Source organism: Muntiacus reevesi, chromosome 8 (assembly GCF_963930625.1).
Source record: "Muntiacus reevesi chromosome 8, mMunRee1.1, whole genome shotgun sequence".
NCBI lineage: Eukaryota > Metazoa > Chordata > Mammalia > Artiodactyla > Cervidae > Muntiacus > Muntiacus reevesi.
In genome coordinates, this window is record NC_089256.1 from 56,939,365 (window position 1) to 56,965,332 (window position 25,968).

General features: G+C 39.0%; 1 protein-coding gene across 14 annotated transcripts in view; it reads right to left on the bottom strand.

Moving 5' to 3' along the window:
• The window catches only part of LPP (LIM domain containing preferred translocation partner in lipoma), a 715,161-nt gene that overhangs the window by 394,367 nt on the left and 294,826 nt on the right, over positions 1-25,968 (bottom strand). For all 14 annotated transcript variants that reach the window (XM_065943106.1, XM_065943114.1, XM_065943107.1 and 11 more), the window contains one exon: positions 21,122-21,234. In XM_065943106.1, coding sequence (XP_065799178.1) covers positions 21,122-21,234 — 113 coding nt within the window. The remainder of the gene's footprint in view (positions 1-21,121; positions 21,235-25,968) is intronic.

Sequence of the window (25,968 nt, forward strand, 5' to 3'; positions counted from 1 at the left end):
CCAACCACTTGAGAATGCAATATGGAAACACAGATGCCAACCAGTGCTACAGAAATTCCTAGAAGAGAAACATCAGAATGGATGGAGACACTTCGATTCATAGACACTGGAGACAGGAAGAAACTCAGCTAAGACCTATTAGGATACCATAATCAAACCAAAAAGGAAACAGAGAACCAGAAAGCACAAGTGATTTGCTACTAGTCACACAACCAAGGGATAAAGATGGGGCAGGGAGATCTGAATCAGTGCTTCCTTGTTCCCGTCCTCCCACTCAGAACTCACTGTCAAGTAAGTGAAGAGAGTATTGCAAGTTTCTCCTAAGAAGCTTTTAAGTGCCCTAATGTCCGAAGTTGGTTGAATATTGAGAAATCTTGACCCAGAAAAGTGACACGTTATCCACCCAGTGCAACCACAGAAATCCCTTTAGTGAATCAGGAGGTACACGTGTAGACCAGGAGAACAGAGAAACAGCAAACCAGACACTTTGTCTCGGTTCTGTCTTAATTCAGTAGGGTGACCCTTTCTAAGCTTGTGTTTTCTCAACAGCAGAATGATGGGTTTAGATTTGATCTTCATGTTCTCTTTTATTGAGAAGTTCTGTTATTGTCACATATTCATATAAATACAACCTCCCTAACATTATAAGTAGTTGAAAGTTTTTCATTGTTGTCGGTTTTTTCCCTTAAAGCCACTTACTGGAACCAAATTACTCTGTTTCTATTTAGTGTAAATGCACTTCAATAGCTGAAAATACAGAAGATATAGGGCAGATACTAACAAGATACAATTTACAACACTCGTTTCAAAAATAGGGTTACTGATAACAATTTCAGAAAGGAAGTTGCATTCAGCTGCGCTGTTGGCACAGTCACTAGCTGACTAATGGAAATGGAAAAAGCCAGGTGAGAACGACACCTTAGCAAGCAGGCAGAAGGGAAAAAGACGAAACACACATCACATCTTATCTTAGAGGCTCAGAATGGAAAAGTTATGGGGGAAATTACCTAAAGTGGCAGGAATCATGTTTTCTAACAATCAAAGATACATCAATACTCAAGTGATTATTCAGGATCTCTTCATCACTTTCTCTCAGTCAAACCCTATTCCAAGAGGAACCAGCAGCATTGTTGGCCAGTTAGCCAGTCCACTGTACCCTGCCTGGGATGTAGTTACCACTGGGAACACGTAAAAAGCAAATCACAGCTCCCTCCACACTGCCATTATCAACAGAGTACTGCCTAAGTTCAGAAAGGCACTTTCATAAATACTATCTCATTCGATCCTCCCAGCAATCCTAAAGATGAGCAGATACTATTCCTATTTTATAAAAAATAAAAAAGGATACTGAAGGTCAGAGAAAAACAGTTTTCCAAGTCACTCAGGCAGAGGAAAAAAAGAAAAGAATTAGGGACCCAAACATTTAGCCCCAGAGCTCTAACTCTTGCACTTTCCATGACACCAGGCTGGAAATGTTAAAGGGGAAAGGCCATCCCTTCAAACATGAAACAGAGATTCTAGGGGCCTATTAGGTTACCATGAATCAGGTCACAGCTGCAGCTACAGGGGAAAACCAAGCCCCAGTCCTCTCTCTCGCTTTCTCTCTCCCCATTTAGCAGAGTTTTCATGCAGTTTTCAATAAATATTTATCAAGCAGTCAATACACACTGATATGAATGATAGGACTAAAAAACAAAAAAGGAAAATCATTGGTTCTCTGCCTTCCAAATGCTTATAGATGCACTAACGAGTTAGCATGTCCACAAATCACCATATTATAGAGCAAACTACAGGCAGGTAAGTATTACACTATGTGAAACACAAGATGCCAGAGTAAACAACAGAAATCAGAGAGTGCGGTGAGAATTGAGCAGGTCTTAGATGCAGAAAAATTATCTAAGATATTTACCATGCGAGTATAAAGATATATAGAAGGAACACTGCAAAGCAATGCGTACCAGCACTTGGCAAATAAAAGTGTTCTTTAAGGTAAAAATAGAGGAGGGTCAGACTTAGAGGGTCAGCTGTGGTCAGATTATGCAGGTGTGCAAACCAAGGCATAGAAGAAGCTTGGCTGGTATCCAGGGTACAGCTATCCAAAGAATAAACACAGTCCTCATGACGGAAGGAGAGAGTGGGCAGAGTAATTGTATCTTGGGACTCGGTGCTGATGTGGGAACAAACACATGGTGTGAATCACATATATTTTAGGCTGTGCACAGACCATTTACATTAATGCTGGTCCCAAGGAGAATTCTTGTTTTCATGAAAAGGTTGCCATTGATAAAAACTGAGTATGGGGCCACAGAGGAAAGTTGAATTCACTTTAATCAGGAATGAATGTGAGTCCACCAGACAACAAATATTTCTGTCTTCTACCTCGAGAATACAAATTAACAAGTAGTATGAAAAGACGGTTATGACCCCCAGATAGAAACTAAAAAAGTCAAAGGAGGCGAAGATGATTCTATCTGAAGCCTTGTAGTTGTCATCTCCACTGACAGAGTCTTCCTCCATGCTACGACTCAGCCCACATCTCTTTTCAGGCTTTCCTGAGAAATGTTTCCTTTTCATAGAATATTCAGAGTCAAACAATCATCAAATGGCTACTATTTGCTTAGCAATGGTTCAATACTTAGTATATGTTAAAGAACCATGACAAATAACAGAGAAATAATGAAAAACTGAATTTGTCATTTCTACCATTCCTAGCCTCTTGCCTGTTGCACTGTGAACTTTTTTCTTTCTGATACATTTGATTTAAAACACTTGCCAAGGATCTGACCCCAACTGTGGTTCACAGTGGAATCCAGGCACTAACCTGGATTTCAATCAAATGGGTTTAAAGTACTGAGATAGCTCACCAACTCACATCCCCTCTTGGTTTTTAGTTCCCACCTGTGAAAGAGAAGAAGGCTATGAATCCCAAAGGCATACTTTGAATACCAGGTGGACTAAGGTCTCGGGAGCCACGTGTCCTATAGGTTGCGAGGGGTACATTGGGTCTTCCATCAGGGTGGCTCATAGCATCTTTGGAAATAAGAGGATTGTGGGATTTTACTAAGCAAGTGGTAGGAGACTCTACAGATACTAAATCACAAGTCTTGATCTCAGGAAGAGGCTAGATTTTGGTGGCAAAAGACAGAAACTACAAGAAGAAAAAGGTTGAGGTTCTGAAGGGACACTGAACCTCCTCTGAGGAGAGAAGCATCTCAGATCCCCATTACAAAGGAAAACTTTTAGGGCTCCTCGCAGATTTGCCAAATCTGAACATTTGGGAGCAGGGCCTCTTGATCTGCATTTAACAAAGAACTTTGCAATCCCTACCCCTAAGTTGGAAATCTGTTGGCCTAGAATCTGGTCATCAGGTGCAAATGCAAGTGTTAACAATAACTAGAATGATTTAATTAAAATCCCACAACTTGGAACACACTGATGGAGAACTCTTTACTAATACATTCTAACCCAATTCCCAGGCACAGGTAAACTTCTTTCTCCTTCAATAGCTCCTACTCTCACCAACAGTGCCAACAGAGCAAATACAACCCACTTTACTTGTCCTCCTCTGTAGAAATGGCATTGGCATTGAACACCTCAAAGGGGTTCTGTGAGCTTCCATTTACTGGTGTTTATAAAAGTCTTCTGAGTGTCCTGATAAATCAATTAACAATTCAGTATAGTTCAGTTCAGTCATTCAGTCAAGTCCAACTCTTTCCGACCCCATGGGCTGCAGCACGCGAGGCCTCCCTGTCTATCACAAACTCCAGGGGTTAATTCAAACTCATGTCCATTGAGTCGGTAATGCCATCCAACCATCTCATCCTCAATCGTCCTCTTCTCCTCCCACCATCAATCTTTTCCATCATCAGGGTCTTTTCAAATGAGTTAGTTCTTTGAATCAGGTGGCCAAAGTATTGGAGTTTCAGCTTCAGCATCAGTCCTTCTAACAAGCATTCAGGATGGATTTCCTTTAGGAAGGACTGGATGGATCTCATTGCTGTCCAAGGGACTCTCAAGAGTCTTCTCCAACACCATAGTTCAAATTAATCAATTCTTCAGCACTCAACTTTCCTTAAAGTCCTCCTCTCACATCCATACATGACTACTGGAAAAACCATAGCCTTGACTAGATGCACCTTTGTTGGCAAAGCAATGTCTCTCCTTTTTAATATGCTGTCTAGGTTGGTCACAACTTTACTTCCAAGGAGCAAGTGTCTTTTAATTTCATGGCTGCAATGACCATCTGCAGTGATTTTGGAGCCCCAGAAAATAAAGTCTGCCAATGTTTCCCCATCTATTTGCCATGAAGTGATGGGACCAGATGCCATGATCTTAGTTTTCTGAATGTTGAGCTTTAAAGCAACTTTTTCATTCTCCTCTTTCACTATCCTTAGAAGGCTTTTTAGATCTTCTTCACTTTCTGCCCTAAGGGTAGTGTCATCTGCATATCTGAGGTTATTGATATTTCTCCTGGCAATCTTGATTCCAGCTTGTGTTTCATCCAGTCTAGCATTTCTCATGATGTACCCTGCATATAAGTTAAATAAGCAGGGTGACATTATACAGCCTTGACATACTTCTTTCCCAATTTGGAACCAATCTGTTGTTCCATGTCCAATTCTAACTGTTGCTTCTTGATCTACATTTCTCAGGAGGCAGGTACGGTGGTCTGATATTCCCATCTCTTGAACAAGTTTCCACAATTTGCTATGATCACACAGTCAAAGGCTTTGGCACAGTCAATAAAGCAGAAGTAGATGTTTTTCTGGAAGTCTCTTGCTTTTTTTGATAATCCAACAGATGTTAGCAATTTGATCTCTGGCTCCTCTGCCTTTTCTAAATCCAGCTTGAACATCTCAAAGTTAACAGTTCACGTATTGTTGAAGCCAGGACTAGAGAATTTTGAGCATTACTTTGCTAGCGTGTGAGATGAATGCCATTGTGCGATACCTTGAGCATTCTTTGGCATTGCCTTTCTTAGGGATTGGAATGAAAACTGACCTTTTCCAGTCCTGTGGCCACTGCTGAGTTTTCCAAACTTGTTGGTATATTGAGTGCAGCACTTTCACAGCATCATCTTTTAGGATTTGAAATAGCCAACTGGAATTCCATCACCTTCACTAGTTTTGTTCGTAGTGATGCTTCCTAAGGCCCATTTGACTTTGCATTCCAGGATGCCTGGTTCTAGGTGAGTGATCACACCATCGTGATTATCTGAGTCATAAAGATTTTTTTTGTATAATTCTTCTGTGTATTCTTGCCAACTCTTCTTAATATCTTCTGTATCTCTTAGGTCCATCCATACAATTTCTGTCCTTTATCTTTGCATGAAAAGTTCCCTTGGTATCTCTAATTTTCTTGAGGCGATCTCTAGTTTTTCCCATGCTATTGTTTTCCTCTATTTCTTTCCATGGATCACTGAGGAAGGCATTCTTGTCTCTCTTTGCTATTCTTTGGAACTCTGAATTCAAATCAACTACAAGTTGGCATTATTCATACCACTCTGTTGGAGCTTAATACATATTTGATTAAAAAACAATGACAACAATACTGCAATATCCACAAATTAGCATTCATTATAGTGATGTATTATTCTTACCCCTACTGTCACAATTTTATCTGAGCAGAGCTGTTTCTGTCTGGAGATTGTAGAGTCTCTCTTGTTGATGAGGGGTAGCATTTGCTCAGTGGTATCCACATTTTCTCTAGTAAGGTTCACATTACACTTGCCTCAGAGTTCTGATTTTTTAAAGGAATTTCCTATTTGGCAAACATTAGGATAGGAAGCAAATCTCTTTCTTGAAGAAAATCAGGATCCTGCAAACATCTTGGCCCCTTCCATTTCCTCTCTTCTCAGATGGTCTGGACTCTGGCCCCTCTTCACCATGGTCACAACCATCACCCCAACTCAGGCTCTGGTCTGCTGCGTTGGACTCTTGCAGTCAGCCCCAAGCCATCCTACTATGACCACTTCTGATCAGTCAAGGCTTGCTATAATACAGAAATTCATCTCCTAGAGACCAGGTAATTTTATTCTCTTTCATAAAGTTCTTTATCATTCCCTAATGGTACCTAGCATTGCCTCAGATTAGGAAAATCCCCAAACTGCCACAAAAACAACTAAAAAGAGGTAATTCACTTACTAGAATTTGGTGAGTGGCTGTAAGGCACACAGAAGACAGAGAGAAACTCAGGCAGAAGAGACTGCTTAAGCAAAGGGCTGTTAACACTAGGTGTCTCTTTATCTATGCAGTTCGGAGTTCAGCTATCTCCAGGGGAGCAGACCAAGACTCCACTGATGCAAGGGGTCTCCCTCCCCTCCCCCGCCTTCTCTGCCCTGGCTCTCAGGCACCCAGACATATTTTGCCTGCCTTGGTTTTGCTGACTCCACTCTCCTCCTCTGCATGAGCCTTTGACATGCATAGTTGAGGTTGAGGAATCTGTGCCTAGTGGGTTTGAGGTTTCATCAAGAGAAAAAGAAGGAACTAATGTGATTGCACTGAGGAACTATTTTCACTACAAAAAATTCCCATATCTTTTTTTTCCCTTTTTGGAAATGGCACTAACACAAGTCAGACTACCATCAACAGAGCTGTACCTTCCAAACAGTAGCAAGGACTAAAAATAGAAAATCTTGATTTGCTCAAGATGTATATAACTTCCTCTCCCATTTCCTTCCCCTACCACACTGAGCCAGTGCACAGAAGCATACTTACTGGACCCTCTGAGTGTTTGCAACATCAAAACGGTGACAAGCCCATGTGTAATACATACTCCATAGTGGTTTCCAGAAAATCCTTATTGCCAAGTAAAGGGATGATTCAATCAATCCACAAATATCAACCAAATGTTCCTCATTGAGATAAAGACAATGAGTGACATGGGGATATGAGCCGAGATCCAGACCTCAGACAGTTTCTAAAAGGGAAATAAACAAGAGGATAACAGATAGCTTTCAGATCTGTGAGTCCAGAAACCCGCATTTGGGATGGGGGTTGAGGCCACCTCTCCTAACTGTGTCACCTTGAGCATCGATCTAAGAAAATTGGGTGCCCCTTTCCTCATCATAGGGAAGATTATGGATTTCGATCTTTTCAAAGATGAGGCTCTACAAATTATGATGTTAAGTGATATCTACAGATCTCTCCCATGTCATAGTTTGATTCTGGCTCTATGATGTAGAGTTTGGAGGCACATGATGTATCAGTCTACAAATAGGCCATATATTCAGTGGCAGGAAAATGAAACATAATTAACTGATTTATCCATTAAATGATTCATTGTAGCCTTTACTGTGAACCACATAATACTAGAAACTCTGTATCTTTATCCTGGTCAGTCCTCAAAATATCTGTGATCATTCCCATTTTGCATGTGAAGGTAACTGATAGCAGAGCTTCCTGGCATTAAACCCTAGGTTAACATTACTACACTACACCACCCAGTCAATAGAGTCATGATGCAAAGAAGGGACAGATTGGGATGAGCTGGCAGTATCAGAAGGTATGAATTGGGCTTTTAAAAAATAGGGAGAATGCCTGATCAGCTGGGAGATGAGGTTGCTTCAGGTCGCAAGAAAGACACAAGGAAAAGTAGCATGGGGAACTGACACTAAGACCGCCAGCCTGACAAGAGCAAAGACAGAAAGAGCACAGAGGTAAGGTGTACTTTAAAGGATAAAGTCGGTCTTGGAGTATCCTAAAGGATATCAGTCCTGAATGTTCATTGGAAGGACTGATGTTGAAGGTGAAACTCTAGTACTTTGGCCACCTGATGTGAAGAGCTGACTCATTTGAAAAGACCCTGATGCTGGGGAAGACTGAAGGTGGGAGGAGAAGGGGACAACAGAGGATGAGATGGTTGGATGGCATCACTGATTCAATGGACATGAGTTTGGGTGGACTCCGGGAGCTGGTGATGGACAGGGAGGCCTGGCGTGCTGCAGTTCATGAGGTCGCAAAGAGTTGGACATGACTGAGCGACTGAACTGAACTGGAGTACTCCAAAAGTCAACCAAGAGAGGAAATTTCATGGGGCATTAAAAAAAAAAAAAAAGCTATAAGAGGAAAATAACATTTTTCAAAGACTAATTGGTTAGGGAAATGTAGCTAGAAGGGAAAAGAAACACAAAGCAATGAGCCCATTGTGATATGGAGAAGGGATGAGCTAGGACAAGTAAAACAAAGAGACCAGAGGAAATCTGAGAGCCATTTGAACCATACATATACATATACATACATATACATATATATATATGTGTATATATATATGATATATATATGTATCAGCTATTGGCGACAAATACATTTAAAAAGCAAGACATTTCAACAATGACCACAAAGTTTAGGGTTTGGAAAACAAAATATGGTGGTACTTGCAACAAAATGGAGGTTTTGGGGGAAGACATAAGTGGAATTTTTGGACCCATTGAATGTGAAAGTGTTCCCTTTGGAAAGATTTTCTATGGATAAATGGCACAACAGTTGTCAAAGAAAAACATAGTGCCAAAAGTCATAACCAGTCCGAGTCCCTCAAAGTTGACTCTGTGGGAGATGTGACTGAAGACAAGTCAAAAGAGAGAACACTGAGTGGGCACCTAAACAATTTGGGACAGAGAGAAAGAAAAAGGGAGTTCTAAGAGAGAAAAGGAATAGTTGCAGATCTAGCAAAGGAACCAAGGAGATTCTTTTTAATAAAAATTGAAGGAGGAAGCAAGGAGGTTCAAATCTTCAAGAGTGTTCCTTGCCTGGTAGAGGTAAAAGAACTTTGCAGAAAATTAATAATCATTAGGGAATTTGAAGGGGGGTGGGTAGAGGGTGGCAGATGAATATGAGAGTGTGTCAACTCATTTCAATAGAGTTGACATGACTTAAATTCATGGTAGGACTGTAACTTAAATCTCGGAGAGACACATGGCAGAGGTGAGGGGAGAGAGCCTCATTTGGTAAACCTGTAAGTGTGGAAACACTTCTCTGCAATAGTTGCCATGTCCCTAAACTTTCTATTCCCACCGGGGTAGCAGAAAAGAAATAGTAAAGTGACACTGTATGGCTTTCAATGAGCTAAAAGGAAAGAAAACAACCCAACAGGCACATTTCAATGTACATAATGACTTGATGTAAAATGATAATAAAAATTACAAAGTTCCCTGAATGTGTGTTCCCTGAATGAAGACTGAAATACTCTTCCAGTTGCTGTATCTTTTATTTAATTGCTTGATCATCTCTCAATAGAATATCTGAGTCCAAGCCAGTCAGGTACCCTATTCTGTTGCAACACAAATCTTCTCAGGTGCACATCTTGGTGCAGTGAATTATGGCTTAGATCCTTACATCTCTGTTCAGGGGACAGGGTGCCATTCTCTTTTCAATATATATCATACATCGAATATATCATTGAAGGACATTCTGCTTGCCATTGTTCTAGATGTATAATTTCTAACAGAGTTAAAGCTCAAGGATGTTAAAATAATGTTAGGAAAAATAGATATTTTTAATTACTTCAAATGAGTTGTTTTCATCTGACTTTCAAAAAAAAAAACAAAAAACACAACAGGATATGAGAGACAGAGAATTATCATTACTAGTACTGTGAATGAAAAAAATTGAGATTTGTCTTAGAGATGATCTGCCCCATATCCCAAATCATACATCATCTGGATCTGTCATCTACAGGTTAAAACAGTAGATAGTCTTAGGATAGGCACAGATTCTCTTAAGCACTACAGGGAATGAAACAACTATTGAGAAAGGAGGGGATGTTTGAGCACTTGCTCCATTTCTTTAAAATATTTAAAATATATATTTTATTTCATTTTATTTTTGGCAGATGATGCTGGGGGTGGAGTCTTATAAACCAAATCCTTTACCTCCAGTAAAGTTGCTGTTATTGTTAAGTCACTGAGTCATGTCCTATTCATTCAGACCCCGTGGACTGTAGCCCACCAGACTCTTCTATCCATGGAATTTCCCAGGTCAGAATACTGGAGTGGGTTGCCATTTCCTTCTCCAAGGGATCTTCCTGGCCCAGGGATCAAACCATGTCTCCTGCATTAGCAGGCAGATTCTTTACCATTGGACCACCTGGGAAGTCCTTAGATTTCTTGCAAAGTGACACCTCTCTTGTTTCACCCTCACCACTTATTTTTCTTAAAAAACTACCACAGAAACATTGTTTACACCAGGTACCGCCAATTTTACTTTTTTCTACAGTAATACAAATTGACATCTTTCCTGAAGTTTATTGGCAAAATAAATACAAGAACAATCAAAAAATTTGGAAATGATTCCATTTTAAAGGTCTACAAGCAGCTTTCCTATATTTTAATGTCAAAGTATGATCTTCAATCTGTAAAGATACAGTTTTTAAAAGGATGAAGACAATATTGCAAGAGAAGATTCTACAAACGAAGTCAAAAGAACACAGGCCAACAATTAATGTTCTGAGAGGAACATGACAATTTGTGTTCTGTGTCCTTCACTGGAAAACAATAAAAAGGAAGAGTAACAATAAAGCAGTGATGCCAAAACAGAAAGAAATGGACTGGCATGATTTAAAAGCATGTAGGGTCTCATCCCTGCCCAAGACACTTAATACCTTGGACGCCTGAATATTACTTAATTCTCTGAGCCTCAGTCCCTTCCCTAGCACAAGGCAGACAATCATCCCTACCCTTCCCCTTTGTAAGTTATTTAAAGGTTCAAGTTAGATAAATTATATGAAAGTCTTTCGTTAAAAATAAAACTCAATGTCAATTTTGGAATTTATCAAATTTATGGAGTAGGAGCCTTGGACAGTTCAAACTCACAGAAGTCAAAGAAAAAATAGTGATAATTATAACTTAACCCCTTAAGGATTCATGTAAGTATTGCATGCAATACCAAATTTTTAGTTTTAAATAGCTGACTTCTGAATCTCCAAATCAGCTATGCAAAGAAACTCTCCCTAAAACATCAGCACTTCAAAAACAAAATATGAATTAATGCCCTTGGTTTTTGGTTTTGGCATCCTCTCTTCCCACTTTTACCCCTTCTTTCAGATCAAGTTGTTGTGTGCTCATGTTGAGTGGATTATGTAAATTACAAAGGAACTAAAGGATTTGTGAGCCCAATAGGGCTTCCTTACCAAATCCATGGATAAGAAGTACATGGTACAATTGGTGAGGGGATTGTAAGGCAATATGCTAGGATGGCAGATGTACTTACTTCCACTAAAGAATTACAGTGAAAGCTATCTTGGTGGCCCCTGGCCAATGGCCATGAACACATACTGTTGGTGACTTTGGCTGCTTTTTTGAGTATTTAAAATGATCTGCCTTCTCTCATTTGCTGGGAACTGATACTAAGCCAAGAGGCTTAAGAGTTCCCAAAATGCATTTTGTTTTTGTTTTTATCCATTTAAAAATAAATCATTGCTTCCATGACACTTGTCATGAAATCTAAACAAGCTGCCTCAATTCTTTAAGCCTTAATGTTTTTGTATTTGTTAAATTATATGTGTGCTATTCTTACTTGTGAAGATCAAATTCAATAATATAAAGTATTTTGCAGTTTGTAAACAACTATGAAGTTATAAAGAGCTAATATTTTCTTACTAAGGGGATGAATTTTAGAGTTATAAGAGATCTAAGGTTATTTAACACAATCACTCATTTTGAAGAAAGAGCTTGTAGGAGCATTTAATAAAATGCCTTAAAATCTCCAAACACTTAAGAGCAAGTGATGGCATCACTAGTGAACCTTAGAGAGGTGTGTACAAACCAAAGGACATCAATAACTATGCCAGAACTCAGCACAGAGGCCACTTAGCCCAGAACAGTCTGACAGTAACAGCATCAATGGTAAATTCCTATGCTATGTCAGGCTCTTATGATATTCTCTATGTAACTTCACAACAAGCCAAAGAGGTAAACACAACAATAATTCCTATTTTACAGATAAGCAAACAATGGCAAAAAAAAAAAAAAAAGGTTAAATAGCATGATTATAGCCACATAGCTAGCGAGTGGGGAGTTAAGTCAGGTACTCTGGATCAGCACTCACAGTGTTCACCATCATACCATGTTTTCCCTGAAGCTTTACTTGGTCCAGATGATGCAGTCAGGGAGGGTTTTCCTGACATCCTCAAGGGCAGCAGGGTGAGTTTGAGACAAATAGCAAAAGGTAGCAATATCTGCTCTGACTTCAAACTGCCATGATAAAAAGGGTTGAGGGTGTGGGGGAACCTCTTGGGAAGGAAGTTTGGGGTACACGATGAAAGCCAGACAAAACAGCAGTGAAATCACTTAATGAGCTCATTCTTTCTAATAAAAGGTACTTTGCCACAACCCCTGACACTTCTGGTGACATAGTCATTGAAAGGCATGAATGGGAAATAGGGAAGGGGGAAACTGAGAACTCCAGCAGAGACACAGAAGGGCTGTCCACAGCCTGTTGCTGCCCGTATTGGATATGTATGTACAACATGTAAAACAGGGCGTTTGCCACCTGCCAGTGGACCTTTAACACTGACTAACAGCCTTGATGCTTGCTGTTCTCTCTTGGCATGTGTCTCTAAGGGAAACCCACTCCCTGTCCTGCCTCCTCTAATTACACACACACAGTGACAACTTGCGCACAAACCCTATGGCTGCCCTGACGTTTAAAGGACTAAATGCCTCTGGTCTAGATAAAAGATTAAGTTTGAGTGGAAGCTAGCTAGGTCTACCAGAACAGGAGATTCAGAGCCACTCCGTACCACATTTTCTCCCTAAATTCAGGTGCAAGTAGCATTTATAATTTGAGAATACATCATCACCACAAAAATTAAAAATAAAGAAAGGATGCAAGCAATAAGGATTCTTCCATATGGTAGAACTATTGAAAAAGAATACCGATATGAAGAACAGAAAAAAATCCAAAACTATAAAATAGGAGTTCCATAAGGAAGAAAAAGGCAAATGAAAAAATTAAAACTCATTTTCATAAGAAAATCTCCCTTAGCTAAATAAAAACTTGACTCCTCAGATGAGATTCAATGAATACTAAGTAGAAATAATAGGGTGAGGGTGAGGGAAGCTGTACCTAGAAATACTGAAGTAAAATTGCTGAATCCCACAAATACAACTTACAGATCAAACAATAAAAAGTTACTAAATTGGAAAAAGAAACAGACTTACATCAGATTTCTCATCTGCAACAATAAAGGCTAAATGACACAAAGCAATAGCATGGAAATCTTTGTTGAACATTGAGGTAAAGGAATTGGAGCCTAGAATTCTACTTGAAGTCAAAAATTTACTTATCCATGAAACTGAAAGAAAAAGAGCTTCAGAAAATTTATTGCCCATGCAGCTTTTCAAAAAAAGAAAAAAAATTGATAAAATACAAAAAGAAGAAATTAAAAAGAAAAAGGATGATGAATTCAAGAAAAAAAGAAAAGGTAAAAAAGAAACAATGCAAATAACAAAAGCAATAGTCTATTAATAATGCGGTGGTACAATTTAATGTGAGAAATGGTTCTCGTAAAAGAGGTGTTAAAAAGTTTAAAATTTGCAACACATTCACCAAACATCTAATAATAATTTAAATGAGACAGTGCTCAAACTTCTTACAGCCCCTATGTTGGGGGTGGGGCATATATGCATATCATAATTTTTCCTTGATAGAGAGACATGTTTGAAAACATTTAATCCATGTTAATGTTATTTGATTTATTTACATGACTAGAAGAAAAAAACATGTTCTACTTTTTAGATGTAGAAAAAACAAATATATTTCAGCTTTGAAGGAATCACTAAGATTTTCGATGGGAAAGACAAAATGGATTAAAAATCTCTACTGATTCAGAAAGAACCAACTGAAGTTCACTTAATTTGGGCAAAGGAAATTTTCTGAAATATGCAAACATTGCAAATTACTCTCTATAAAGGCACTGAGGAGCTAAAGTAAATCTAACCTCATTGGTTATCTCAACACACAACAGAACTGACTGCAACCAGTTTCCCTGTAAAATTTTTCTTGTCCATTGATCAGCCAACCCCTCACTGATGAATGCATGCATGTGTCCTAGATTATTTCAAGGGAGCAGCAGCAGTGGAAATGGGGTTGCCAGGGGTAAATGAGTGTGTGTATACACATACTCCACTGTTGATCCCAGGGAAAGCGTTTACCTTTTTAAATAGATTCTTCAAAAAAAAAACAACAAAGAGAAACTATGGCATTCCATGAAAAGGGTCAAATTACTCGAGTGAAATACTGGAATACTCCCCATCGACTCTCATCTGCTACTTTCAAAGAAGTTTTTATAAGTCTAGACACCAAAAATATCTCTCTTTTCTCATCTGAATACCCAATCAGAGGATGATTCAGAGCGAAAGGAAAACAGAAAAACCTCTGACATTTGCTTCTAGAAAGTCACACCGACCTGAGCCTGTAGCATACCTCAAGAACCCACCAGCCCTGCTAAACATCCACTGACCTACATGTATGGACCTTAAAAGGAGGAGCCCAAATCAAGCTGCTGCTCCTGCTGCTGTTGCCAGGGTCACAAACAATCCTGCAAATCAACTAGGTCCCCTCGCTAACCCCAGGGCCAAAGGAACAAGACAAAGGGCCAGGAATAAATAAGCATCTTAGTCACTCCTCTGGTATCTTTCCATGGATCAAGATATCTTATATCCTCACTACACAGGAAGGATAAGCACCTCAGAGTGGATTAAAGCTTTTGCTGACCATTTTGGTTTTGCTCTGGCAATACTGCATCTCTACTCTTAATTTTTATAGGTGGGATCTCCATTTACACCCAGACTCTTCCTTCCTCACCCAACTTCCAAGCAGCAGAAGGGATGCCCTCTGTGATAAGGTATGTCCAAATCATATAAAGTAAGTAAGGCCTGCTGCCTATTTCTGTGAACTCATGCATGAACGTGCCCCCAGCTGGGGGCCTGAGTTCTCTATGTCTACAAGTAAAACTCTGGCATTCCATACTTATGATCATGATGGTACAAGTCTAAGGGTCCCAAGACACCCAGTTTGTGTGTGTGTGTGTTCAGTCATGCCCAACTCTTTGCGGTCACATGGACTGTAGCCCACCGGGCTCCCCTGTCCTTGGAATTTTCTCAGCCAAGAATACTGGAGGGGGTTGCCATTTGCTCCTCCAGGGCATCTTTCCGATCCAGGGATCGAACTCGAGTCCCCTGAATTGGCAGATGGATTCCTTATCACTGTGCCACCTGGAAAGCCCTCAGTGCCAGTTTATTTTAGGATCAATGAAATATATAAAATTGGTAAGTAGATAAATGACTACAATCCACTGCTTACCCTACACATCATGAGCTTTGAAATTGTTTTCACAAGAGATGGAATGAGTTGGCTTACAAACTTTTGGACACTGATTTTAAGATAAGACCATAAAGCATTTCAGAAATTTCTTCAGAAACAGACTTGAAGATGAAGAGTACTGACCTAGGATTGCCAAGGAAGGTGGGAGGAGGGTGGGGAAGGAGGTATTCAGAGTTTATGATCAGCAGATGCAAACTATTATATATAGAATGGATAAATAAAGTATTACTGTATAGCACAGGGAACTATATTCAATATTCTGTGATTACCCATAATGGGAAATAATATGACAAAGAATGTCTATATATACACACACACATATATAAACAACTGAATCACTTTGCTGTACAGAAGAAATTAACACATTATAAATCGACTATACTTCAATAAAATAAATTTTTTTAAAAATTAAAATTATTTTTAAAAAAAGTTTCTCTTCTTCCTTCTCTTTTCAACAAACTCTGGGCATTTCCCACAAGTTCAGTGAACAGATCACATGCTTTCACTCTCTCCTCAGAAAAGTGACCTCTCTCAGGAGTTTTATGGATCACTCTCTTTAGACAGACACCACTTATTTCTCTCCTGATCTGACAGTTCCTTTGAATGTGCATCATTTTCTAAGAGGGTAGGAAGAAAATTGGTGTGAGGAAATCATAAAGGAAGAAATTTCAGTTCAGTAACAGCAGACACTTTCAATACCTGGAGTAACAAGCAGTAGACAACACAGTCCGTTTTTTGAGCTGGAGGGGCTGGAGCTACCCTAGCAAACGTAGCCATCTTGCCTGAGTGAATGGAAAAGGCGATGGGAGCTGGGAGGGTGAAAACCCCAGACAACAGACACGTAAAGGCAAGCCACGGTCTAGGTCACAGAGAGAGACAGGGTGAGGAAGTGTCAGCTGTCATGAAGAACAGCCAAGTAAAGATGTCATAGAAAGAGGAAGTTAAATATCAGGTATGCGTGTGTGCTTAGTCATGTCCGATTCTCTGCAACCCCACGGACTATAGCCTGCCACACTCATCTGTCCATGGAATTTTCCAGGCAAGAATACTGGAGTAGGTTGCCATTTCCTCCTCTAAGGGACATTCTAGATCCAGGGATCTAGCCCACATCTCTGTGTCTCTTGCACTGGCAGGTGGATTCTTTACCAACTATACCAGCTGGCAAGCCCCAGAAATGTCAGGCACCTGAACTCAAAGCTATCAGGTATCAGCAGGTAAGTCCCTGAGGAGCTAAAGGAAGTCTACCGGACGACTCAGCTATTTGCACAGAGCTTCCCACAAGGGCAACAAGTTTTGTCTGATGGTATACTAAAAGCACCACTTGGCACCCAGCAACAGACCTGGTGATATCAACCTTATATTTAAAATAATAATAAATAATAATAAATAATAAAATAATAACAAACACCTGCAATGATTTCAGAATATTCTTCAAAACACTCTGAATTCTTATTCTTGTTACTTTACTACCTAAAAATCCATTCCGCCATCTGAAAGTTAAGATGCTAATTAACCATCAAAGTTCCGTTAAATTGAAATTGTTTCCAAGAATCCTTCCTGCATGTCTCTAGTCATAGTTAATTTATTTCCCCCACCCTGTGCCACAACATAAGACTTAGATTGTGCTTCTGATCAAAGCATAATGACTAAGTAATAATTTACCACGAAACATCTTAATTTAGAAGTTGTGTATACATGCATCTCCCTAGTTGGAATCAGAGGTTGTAACTCATCCATCCCTTAGCCATCAAAATTGCCTTAGCTATAACAGCTACCCATAAACATTTTGCTACATTGAAAAAAAAAAAAATAGGAGATTCAAACAACAGAAAGGCACTCAAGTTATGATCTCTAATTCCCTTGCAAGTCTGAAATTCTATCACATATTCTCTTTTTCAAACTACTCTAAACAACACTCTACACCTGCCCATTGGATGGATAAAATAGGAAGTAACTATCAACTGTGGCATCAAGTCAAACAAAGCTAACAGTCCCAAGGTTGAGACTCAGGGCATGAGACCAATGATGCCAAGCCCTACGCCCTTGTGTATATGTCTGACATATAAAAGGTATTCAGTTTATCATGAATGGATGAAAACCAAACAAATGAAGGAAGTGACTGTAAATGGTCACCCAAGCCTTACAGGCAACTGAGCTCCAACTGATTCTTACATAAAAAAGAAAATTTCTCACTGACTTTTCAAGATTCACCTTTTCCCGTAACATGAGAACTCTTACAAAAAGAATCCTTGACACTAAATATTCACCTTTTGCAAAGGGAAAATTAAAAAAAAAAAATTACAGCCTTCTATCAGAAATCTGGAGAGAAGAAAAATGGCAATATCACCTCGTCTTTCCAAACAAAGGCATGTTACCTGTTCTTCTGAACTTCAGATCCTTGAGAGGCCCAAAGCAAAATCATGTGCTCAATCAGTGGAAGGGCAGATCAGGAGACAAGATTTCTCAAGAGATCTGCTAGAAACTACAGAAACCACATCCTCTTGGATCTCCCCATTTGCAAAGAGAGGTAGGTAATTCATTCAGCAAGTACTTGAATAGGCTGTAACCAGATGCCTGGCACCAGGATTGGACTCAAAGATCTCTTAGGTCCCTTTCAGCTCTGAAAATCTTATAATTCTTATAGTCACACTTAGTAGAGGTACTTTTGGCTCTGACCTGAAAATTTGGCTGGAAACATAAACAGACTTCTACACAAAAACACACATTTACCAGCTATAATTTCAACTTGACAACAGGAGTTTTCACCATCAGCCGAGAGAAAAAATTGCAAAATTTTCTCTGGTGATTCCATTACTCTAAGCTCCACTGTAGCTCAAGTATGAAGTTGAGGCAAATATGGCCAGAGTGGGGCCAAGCCTCTTATCACATCACACACCACCACACAAGGGAAAGACACGCCTGCCTTCTTTTGAGCTTGCTGACAATCTTCCATATATTCAAGAACATGCCTTTCTCACCAGATCTGCCCTTTTCCACTTGACAAACTCTGTTTTATTTTTTATCCTTCTTCCTTCTGTCTTACAGAGAATATAAGCCAACATGGCAACAGGCTCTTTGTTTATTTTTTTCTTTTTCAAAAACAAAGTCACAGCTTGGATACAGTTAGTAGGACAAGATCCATATAGAAAAAGGCTTTTGTAATTTACGAAAGCCCCATGTTCAAATTTTTCTCAATGAAACCCTTTGACAAACCTTATTATTATTCCTGCCTTTGTTGTTTTTATAGTGATCATTATAACATCAAAATATCTGTACAATCATTATAATTTAGTACTTTCTAATCCATTTGTATTTCATTCAATTATTAGAGACAGATATACAGTTATCTTATTTTTAATTAAGAGGAAAAGGGCCATAGGGTGACCCACTCAAGATCAAGGGACAAGAATAAAGCTGCCCAACTAGTATCAAATACAAGTCTACAAAGTCAAGCAAACTTCATGGATTTTAAATGATTACAAAATAGTTACATAATTACTCAAGACAGAATATAAACTCAATAAAGTGTTAAAGTGCTCAACTGTATAAGTAAAACAATATGCAAAGAATAGCTCTTAGCAACACGTAAATTTCATAAGGGTAGAGCCCTGTCTGTCTTTTTTTGCTATAGAATCCCTAGTATTATAAAGGTTTGTACACAGCACCCAGAAATTTTTGTTGAATGAATGAATCACATCTACCTTTGTCTCCCCCAGAATGAAATTTAGGAGAGAGTCACATAATGAACTCAACTAAGCAGTTACTTTCTATAGCTTTTCCTCTTTACAATTTATTGTGAGAAACCTTAAATATATACAAAGGCAGAACAAATAATGAATTAAATCTCCCTACATCCAACAATTATCAATTCATAACTAACATTTTCTCACCTGTATTCGAACTCAGTAGCTCCCTACTCTTATGATTTGCCTTTTTTTATTGGAGTTGATCTGCATTGTCATGTAGTTTCATTGTACAGCAAAGTGTGTCAGTATACATATACATATACCTAACATCCCAGCAGTGCTGTACTGAATATGGCTAGCCATACACATACACATATACAGTATACATATACATATATCTAGCATCCCAGCAGTACTGTACTGAATATGGCTAGCCATACACATATACATAGACAGTATACATATACATATATCTAGCATCCCAGCAGTACTGTACTGAATATGGCTAGCCATACACATATACATAGACAGTATACATATACATATATCTAGCATCCCAACAGTACTGTACTGAATATGGCTAGCCATACACATATACATAGACAGTATACATATACATATATCTAGCATCCCAGCAGTGCTGTACTGAATATGGCTAGCCATACACATATACATAGACAGTATACATATACATATATCTAGCATCCCAACAGTACTGTACTGAATATGGCTAGCCATACACATACACATATACAGTATACATATACATATACCTAACATCCCAGCAGTGCTGTACTGAATATGGCTAGCCATACACATACACATATACAGTATACATATACATATATCTAGCATCCCAACAGTACTGTACTGAATATGGCTAGCCATACACATACACATATACAGTATACATATACATATACCTAACATCCCAGCAGTGCTGTACTGAATATGGCTAGCCATATACATACACATATACAGTATACATATACATATATCTAACATCCCAGCAGTGCTGTACTGAATATGGCTAGCCATACACATATACATAGACAGTATACATATACATATATCTAGCATCCCAGCAGTGCTGTACTGAATATGGCTAGCCATATACATACACATATACAGTATACATATACATATACCTAGCATCCCAACAGTACTGTACTGAATATGGCTAGCCATACACATATACATAGACAGTATACATATACATATATCTAGCATCCCAACAGTACTGTACTGAATATGGCTAGCCATATACATATATAAATACAGTATACATATACATATATTTTTAGAGTCTTTTGATTTTAAAGCAAATGCCAGGCACTATTCCATATCACTCACCAATCTTGCTGACATTTCTCTAAAAAATAAGGAATTTTTTCTTTTATATATCTGTAGTAACATCACCATCCCTAATATTATGACATAAATACTATATGACATTATTATTTAGCTCTCCTTCCTGAGATAACTGGTATTTAACTGCTTAGACAGTGGCAGTTGATCACCAGTAGCCCTATGTGACCACAGGCTGAGAACTTTCATTGTTGCTTCTGACCCCAAACCTAGGCCACTATGCAGTGCTGACGCATATTACTTCCCAACAGTCAGTTCACACTATCTGCATTCCTGACCTCATTCAGAAGAGAAAACCCTAAGAATTGTTGCTGCTGCTTTTGCTAGAAAGATGCTGCTGACCAATTAGTACCCACAGTGACTAACAGAACTTTAAAATACCAGTGTTACTCATTTAAAAAGCAAATGTCAGTGGATACAGAACAAAGGCAATAAAAAGCATGGTTGTGTGTCCCCAGGATAACAAGAAAAAGTGAAATTCTCAGATGGCATTCCTAAAGAATGGCTTTCAGTTTCGAAATAAAATTAGTAGGTAAAAGGATTTCCAGGGCTTCAGTGTATAAGCCAGCAGAACTCTGAGAAGCTCGAACTGGGCAGTTGGCATTAACGTGCCTTAGTGCTCTGTGAGATATCAAACTCTCTGTAGGCTCTGGATAAGTATTGATTTGCCACAGAAACAACCTCAGAATTCACGACTCCTAGCAGTACTTACAAACATGACATCAACCACCACCAACCAGATCTTACCTGTCCCCTGAAAGCACCATCATCAAGGGGTGGGGGAGGAGGGAAGTTTCCGGAGCCTGATGGAATAGCACTGGAATCATCGAGAGGTGGAGGTGGGGGTGGAAGAAAATCACCTACAGAAAAGAAATACACATGAAGTTAACATGGGTGCAATTTTACAGAACTCTTTTTACAAAACAGAGACAGCCCACACTTATGATGGGTCCACCTGTAAGTACTTGACTTTGCCATGGTGTAAAAGCAACAGGTAGTCAATAGAAAATGTACTTTGAATTTTGGTTATTTCGGGCTAGGCATATGCAGTTGGGATGCTAGGCAGGGCAGCAAACAGCTCCCAGTCAGGCAGGTGATGGCCAGGGTGAACAACCAATACACTTACAACCATCCTGTACCCTCATAACCATTGTCTTTTTCACTTTCAGTACAGTGTCCAGTAAATGACCTAACATACTCAACATTTTATTATAAAATAGGCTTTGCGTTAAATGATTTTGTCCAATCATATGCTAAATGTGAGTGTTCTGGGCATACCAAAGGTAGGCGAGGCTAAGCTATGATGTTTGGTAGGTTAGGTGCATTAAATGCATGTTCCACTTAACAATATTTCCAACTTACAGTGGGTTTTTCAGGATGTAATCCCATCATAATTAGAGGAAGATTTGTAATAGCTGGTATCTGACTGCTTTGTAATTGGCTCTGACACATAATTTTTTGTCCTACATAGCAATTATTCCCTATCTTACTTCTCCTCAGTTTAATCAGCAGTCTTAACTGTCAGAAGAATGATGACCAGATGTAACACATAGAAGTGATGTAAAGCTAGAGTAGAAGGATCAGGTACATTCAGCCAGGGCAGGCAAGTTGCTTGGGGTGGTGGATTACTGAAGGGTATGAGATGTGTTGTTTGTTCTCAATATATTTTCAGTCAACTAGAGGAGGAAAAAAAATGTATAAATAGGTAAGATAATACAAGATGCAATTTATTAAGAATCGACAGGCAAACTCTTCTGGAATTTAAGATAAAGGAAAGTTCAGTTTGAGGAACAAGGAATCTATGCTGGCCAGATGGCTCAGTGGTAAAGAATCCACCTGCCAATGCAGCAGATGAAGGAGACATGGGTTCAATCCCTGGGTTGGGAATATCCCCTGGAGCAACCCACCCCAGTATTCTTACCTGGAAAATCCCATGGACAGAGGAGTCTGACGGGCTATAATCCATGGGAACGCAAAAGAGTCAGTCACGACTGAGTGCTCACACACACATGCACACACAAGAGGGACTTGCCCGGCAGTCCAATGATTAAGACTGCACTTCCAATGCAAGAGGCGCAAGTACAAGTCCTGGTCCTCGAACTAAGATCTCACATGCCACATGGCACAAAAAATATATATAAATAAATAAAAATAAATAAATTGTCAATGAACATTATGATGTACAGCATAAGTTCATGCTAGGCAGAACGAAAGGAAAATAAAAGTATAAAGGTTAGAAAACATTAGGGCCCAGAAAATAAAGAGCAAATTATAATATAGCATAAAGATAGGAATGTAAATAACATTGTGTTGCACTTGTGTGCTCAGTTGTGTCCAACTCTTTGTTACCCCATGGACTGTAACCCATCAAGCTCCTCTGTCCATGGGGATTCTCCAAGGAAAAATACTAGAGTGGGTGGCTATGCTCTCCTCCAGGGCATTTTCCCAACCCAGGGATCAAACCCAGGTCTCCTGCATTGTAGGCAGATTCTTTAACCATCTAAGCCACCAGGGAAGTTCAAGAATATTGGGAGTGGGTAGCCTATCCCTCCTCCACGGGATCTTCCAGACCTAGGAACTGAACCGGGGTCTCCTGCATTGCAGGTGGATTCTTTAGCAGCTAAGCCATCAGGGAAGCCTGTAAATAACAGCAGTAAGTCATAAAAATTGGAGCAGTATGAAAATAAGCTTTTAAGTGTGTTCCGCAACTGACTCAGAGTTTGAATTTTGTCATGCATGCAGTAAGGATCCATTAAGGATTTCTGAGAAGTAAACACTTCTAAGAATGTGATTTACTAAAGACTAATCTTTTTTTTTTTTTAGTCTGCTCTTCACCCATCATGACTGGCAAAGTGTCAGTCACCCTGCTTGAGTTTTTTTTTTTTATTATTAAATTTTATTTTATTAGTTGGAGGCCAATTACTTCACAACATTTCAGTGGGTTTTGTCATACATTGACACGAATCAGCCATAGAGTTACACGTATTCCCCATCCCGATCCCCCCTCCCACCTCCCTCTCCACCTGATTCCTCTGGGTCCTCCCAGTGCACCAGGCCTGAGCACTCGTCTCATGCATCTCACCTGGGCTAGTGATCTGTTTCACCATAGATAATATACATGCTGTTCTTTTGAAACATCCCACCTTCACCTTCTCCCACAGAGTTCAAAAGTCTGTTCTGTACTTCTGTGTCTCTTTTTCTGTTTTGCATATAGGGTTATCATTAACATCTTTCTAAAGACTAATCTTAAAGTGTGTGCAGGACAGATTGGGAGAAATTGTAATAAGAAACATCCAATCTGGAAATCTATGTACTATCCAAGCTTTAGGATACTAGGAAATCCAACATCACTATGGGTTAATGGTACAGAATCTTTTTAAATACTTTTTGCAAGAAATTATATTAAAAAAAGAAAAATTTCATTTTCAAAAAAAAATTATATGTCCTTTTCCTTATAAAAATGACCTTTTTGAATGTTGGGGAACTGTCTCTCCTCAATAGACAAACAGCTTTTCCTTGCATTTCGGCTGTTCAACACTCACTGGTAGATGATAGTCCCGACCACTCAATGAATGACTGTTGGATAGGACCAAAACATCAAAACTTAGGTCTGTAGAAAAAGAAGAATCTAAATCTCACAGTGGAAGGATGGTGACATGGACTGGTTGTCCTGATACACCTTTGAGATTGTTCACTTGAACTCCATCTGCCTTACAAATAATAGTCTTACATAGAAAACAGATTTGTGGTTGCCAAGAAGGAGCGGGAGGTGGGAGAGAGAGGGGTTGGGAGTTTAGGACTGGCAGATGCAAACTATTATATATGGAATGGATAGTAATCAAGGTCCTACTGTATAGCACAGGGAACTATATTCAATATCCTGTGATAAACCACAATGGAAAAGAATATGAAAAAGAAGGCACATTATATGTATAACTGAATCATTGTGCTATACTGCAGAAATGAACACGTTGTAAATCAATGACACTTCAATGAAATAATTTTTTAAAAAGTAACAGTCTTAGAGTTGAAAGAGTAGCTAACAGCTGTCAAGTCTATCTACCACCATATTCAGGCAACCAAGATGTCAAACACACTATCTTTAGAGTACTCTGATTTGGGGGCTCTCACTATGCACCAGGCACTGTGCTAAGATTTTCCTAAGCTACCTCTTATTTCCAAAACAACTCTCTAGGTTGATGACTTTGAGACTTTAGAGCTCACTAAAATCTCTGCAAGGACTGGTTAAAACACAGATTTCTGGGTGCCACCCCTGGAAATTCTGACTCAGTAGATCTGGGTCAGGGTCTGATAATTTGCATTCTTAATAAATCCCCAGGTGATGCTAGTGCTACTAGTCCTGGGACCACACTTGGAGAAGTATTGCATTAAAGAAAGTGTCAAATTGTTTCTACTTCAGACCCTACAGAATTCAATGTAGGGTCAATGAGTTCAATGGCATGTCTTATAGAAGCATCCATACTTCTCTTACCTGCCTAAGTGTATATATCTGGAGATATAATTTGTCTATATCCTTAGTAAAATTATATGTCTCAAAAACATTTATTAACCCCATCCAATAGTTCTATATTTGGCTAGATACCAGAATCACCTAGGAACCTTACCTAAAAATGCTGATGCCCAAGCTCTATCTCATACCAATGTACTCAGGATCTCGGGGATGGGGAATAGAAATGGGAAGGAAGGGTCAGATACCCATATTCCTTTAAAACTCAGATAATTCTAATATGTAGTCAGGACTGAGAAAGAAACTCTTTGGCCTTCATGTGGCCAGACAGTGCCCTAAAAGAAATATTTAACACTTGTCAAGTAAAAAGAATTGTCACCAAGATACTTTCCACCATTAAAAAATCATCACATATGAGACTAAAGCCTATAATAAAGTATTGAGTGATCAGTAAAGAAGTTCAAGTTGATGGAGACTTGATGACCAAGTTCTATTTCACAGTTTAATTTTCAGATTCAATGTTTTATCTGGACCTATATCTTCTTCATACTCAATTTAAAAGAGGATTTCTGAGCACCTTGTTTCTGTCAGAGGAATTAAATATAGTGAGGTACACATTGATGAAATTCTGGGAGAGTGAAAAGGAACCAAAAAGAAAATAGAATTTGTTTGTGTAAAGAATTATCTTTGTAAACAACATAAATCCAGACCATGGCAAAATTAGGCAGACTGTTAAAGCCATAGTGAAAATCTCATAATAATTTTCTGCTTATTTTGATGAGTTATTAAGTTAGACCAAAATTTTCCATTTTTCAAGCTCAATTATTGGAGTTTCCCATTATGTTCTTTAAAGTGGAGCTCACAGTTTAAAACTATGTGTTTGTCAGTATTCAGTTGCTAAATTGTATCCAATTGTTTTGCAATCCCATGGGCTGTAGACTGCCAGGCTCCTCTGTCCATGGGATTTCTCAGGCAAGAATACTGGATTGGGTTGCCATTTCCTCCTCCAGGGAATCTTCTGGGCCTAGGGATCAAACCTGCATCTCCTATGGTTCCTACATCAGCAGATTCTTTGCCACAAAGCCACCAAAAGAATGTGGAGGAATGGGGAAATGTCTAGAAAACA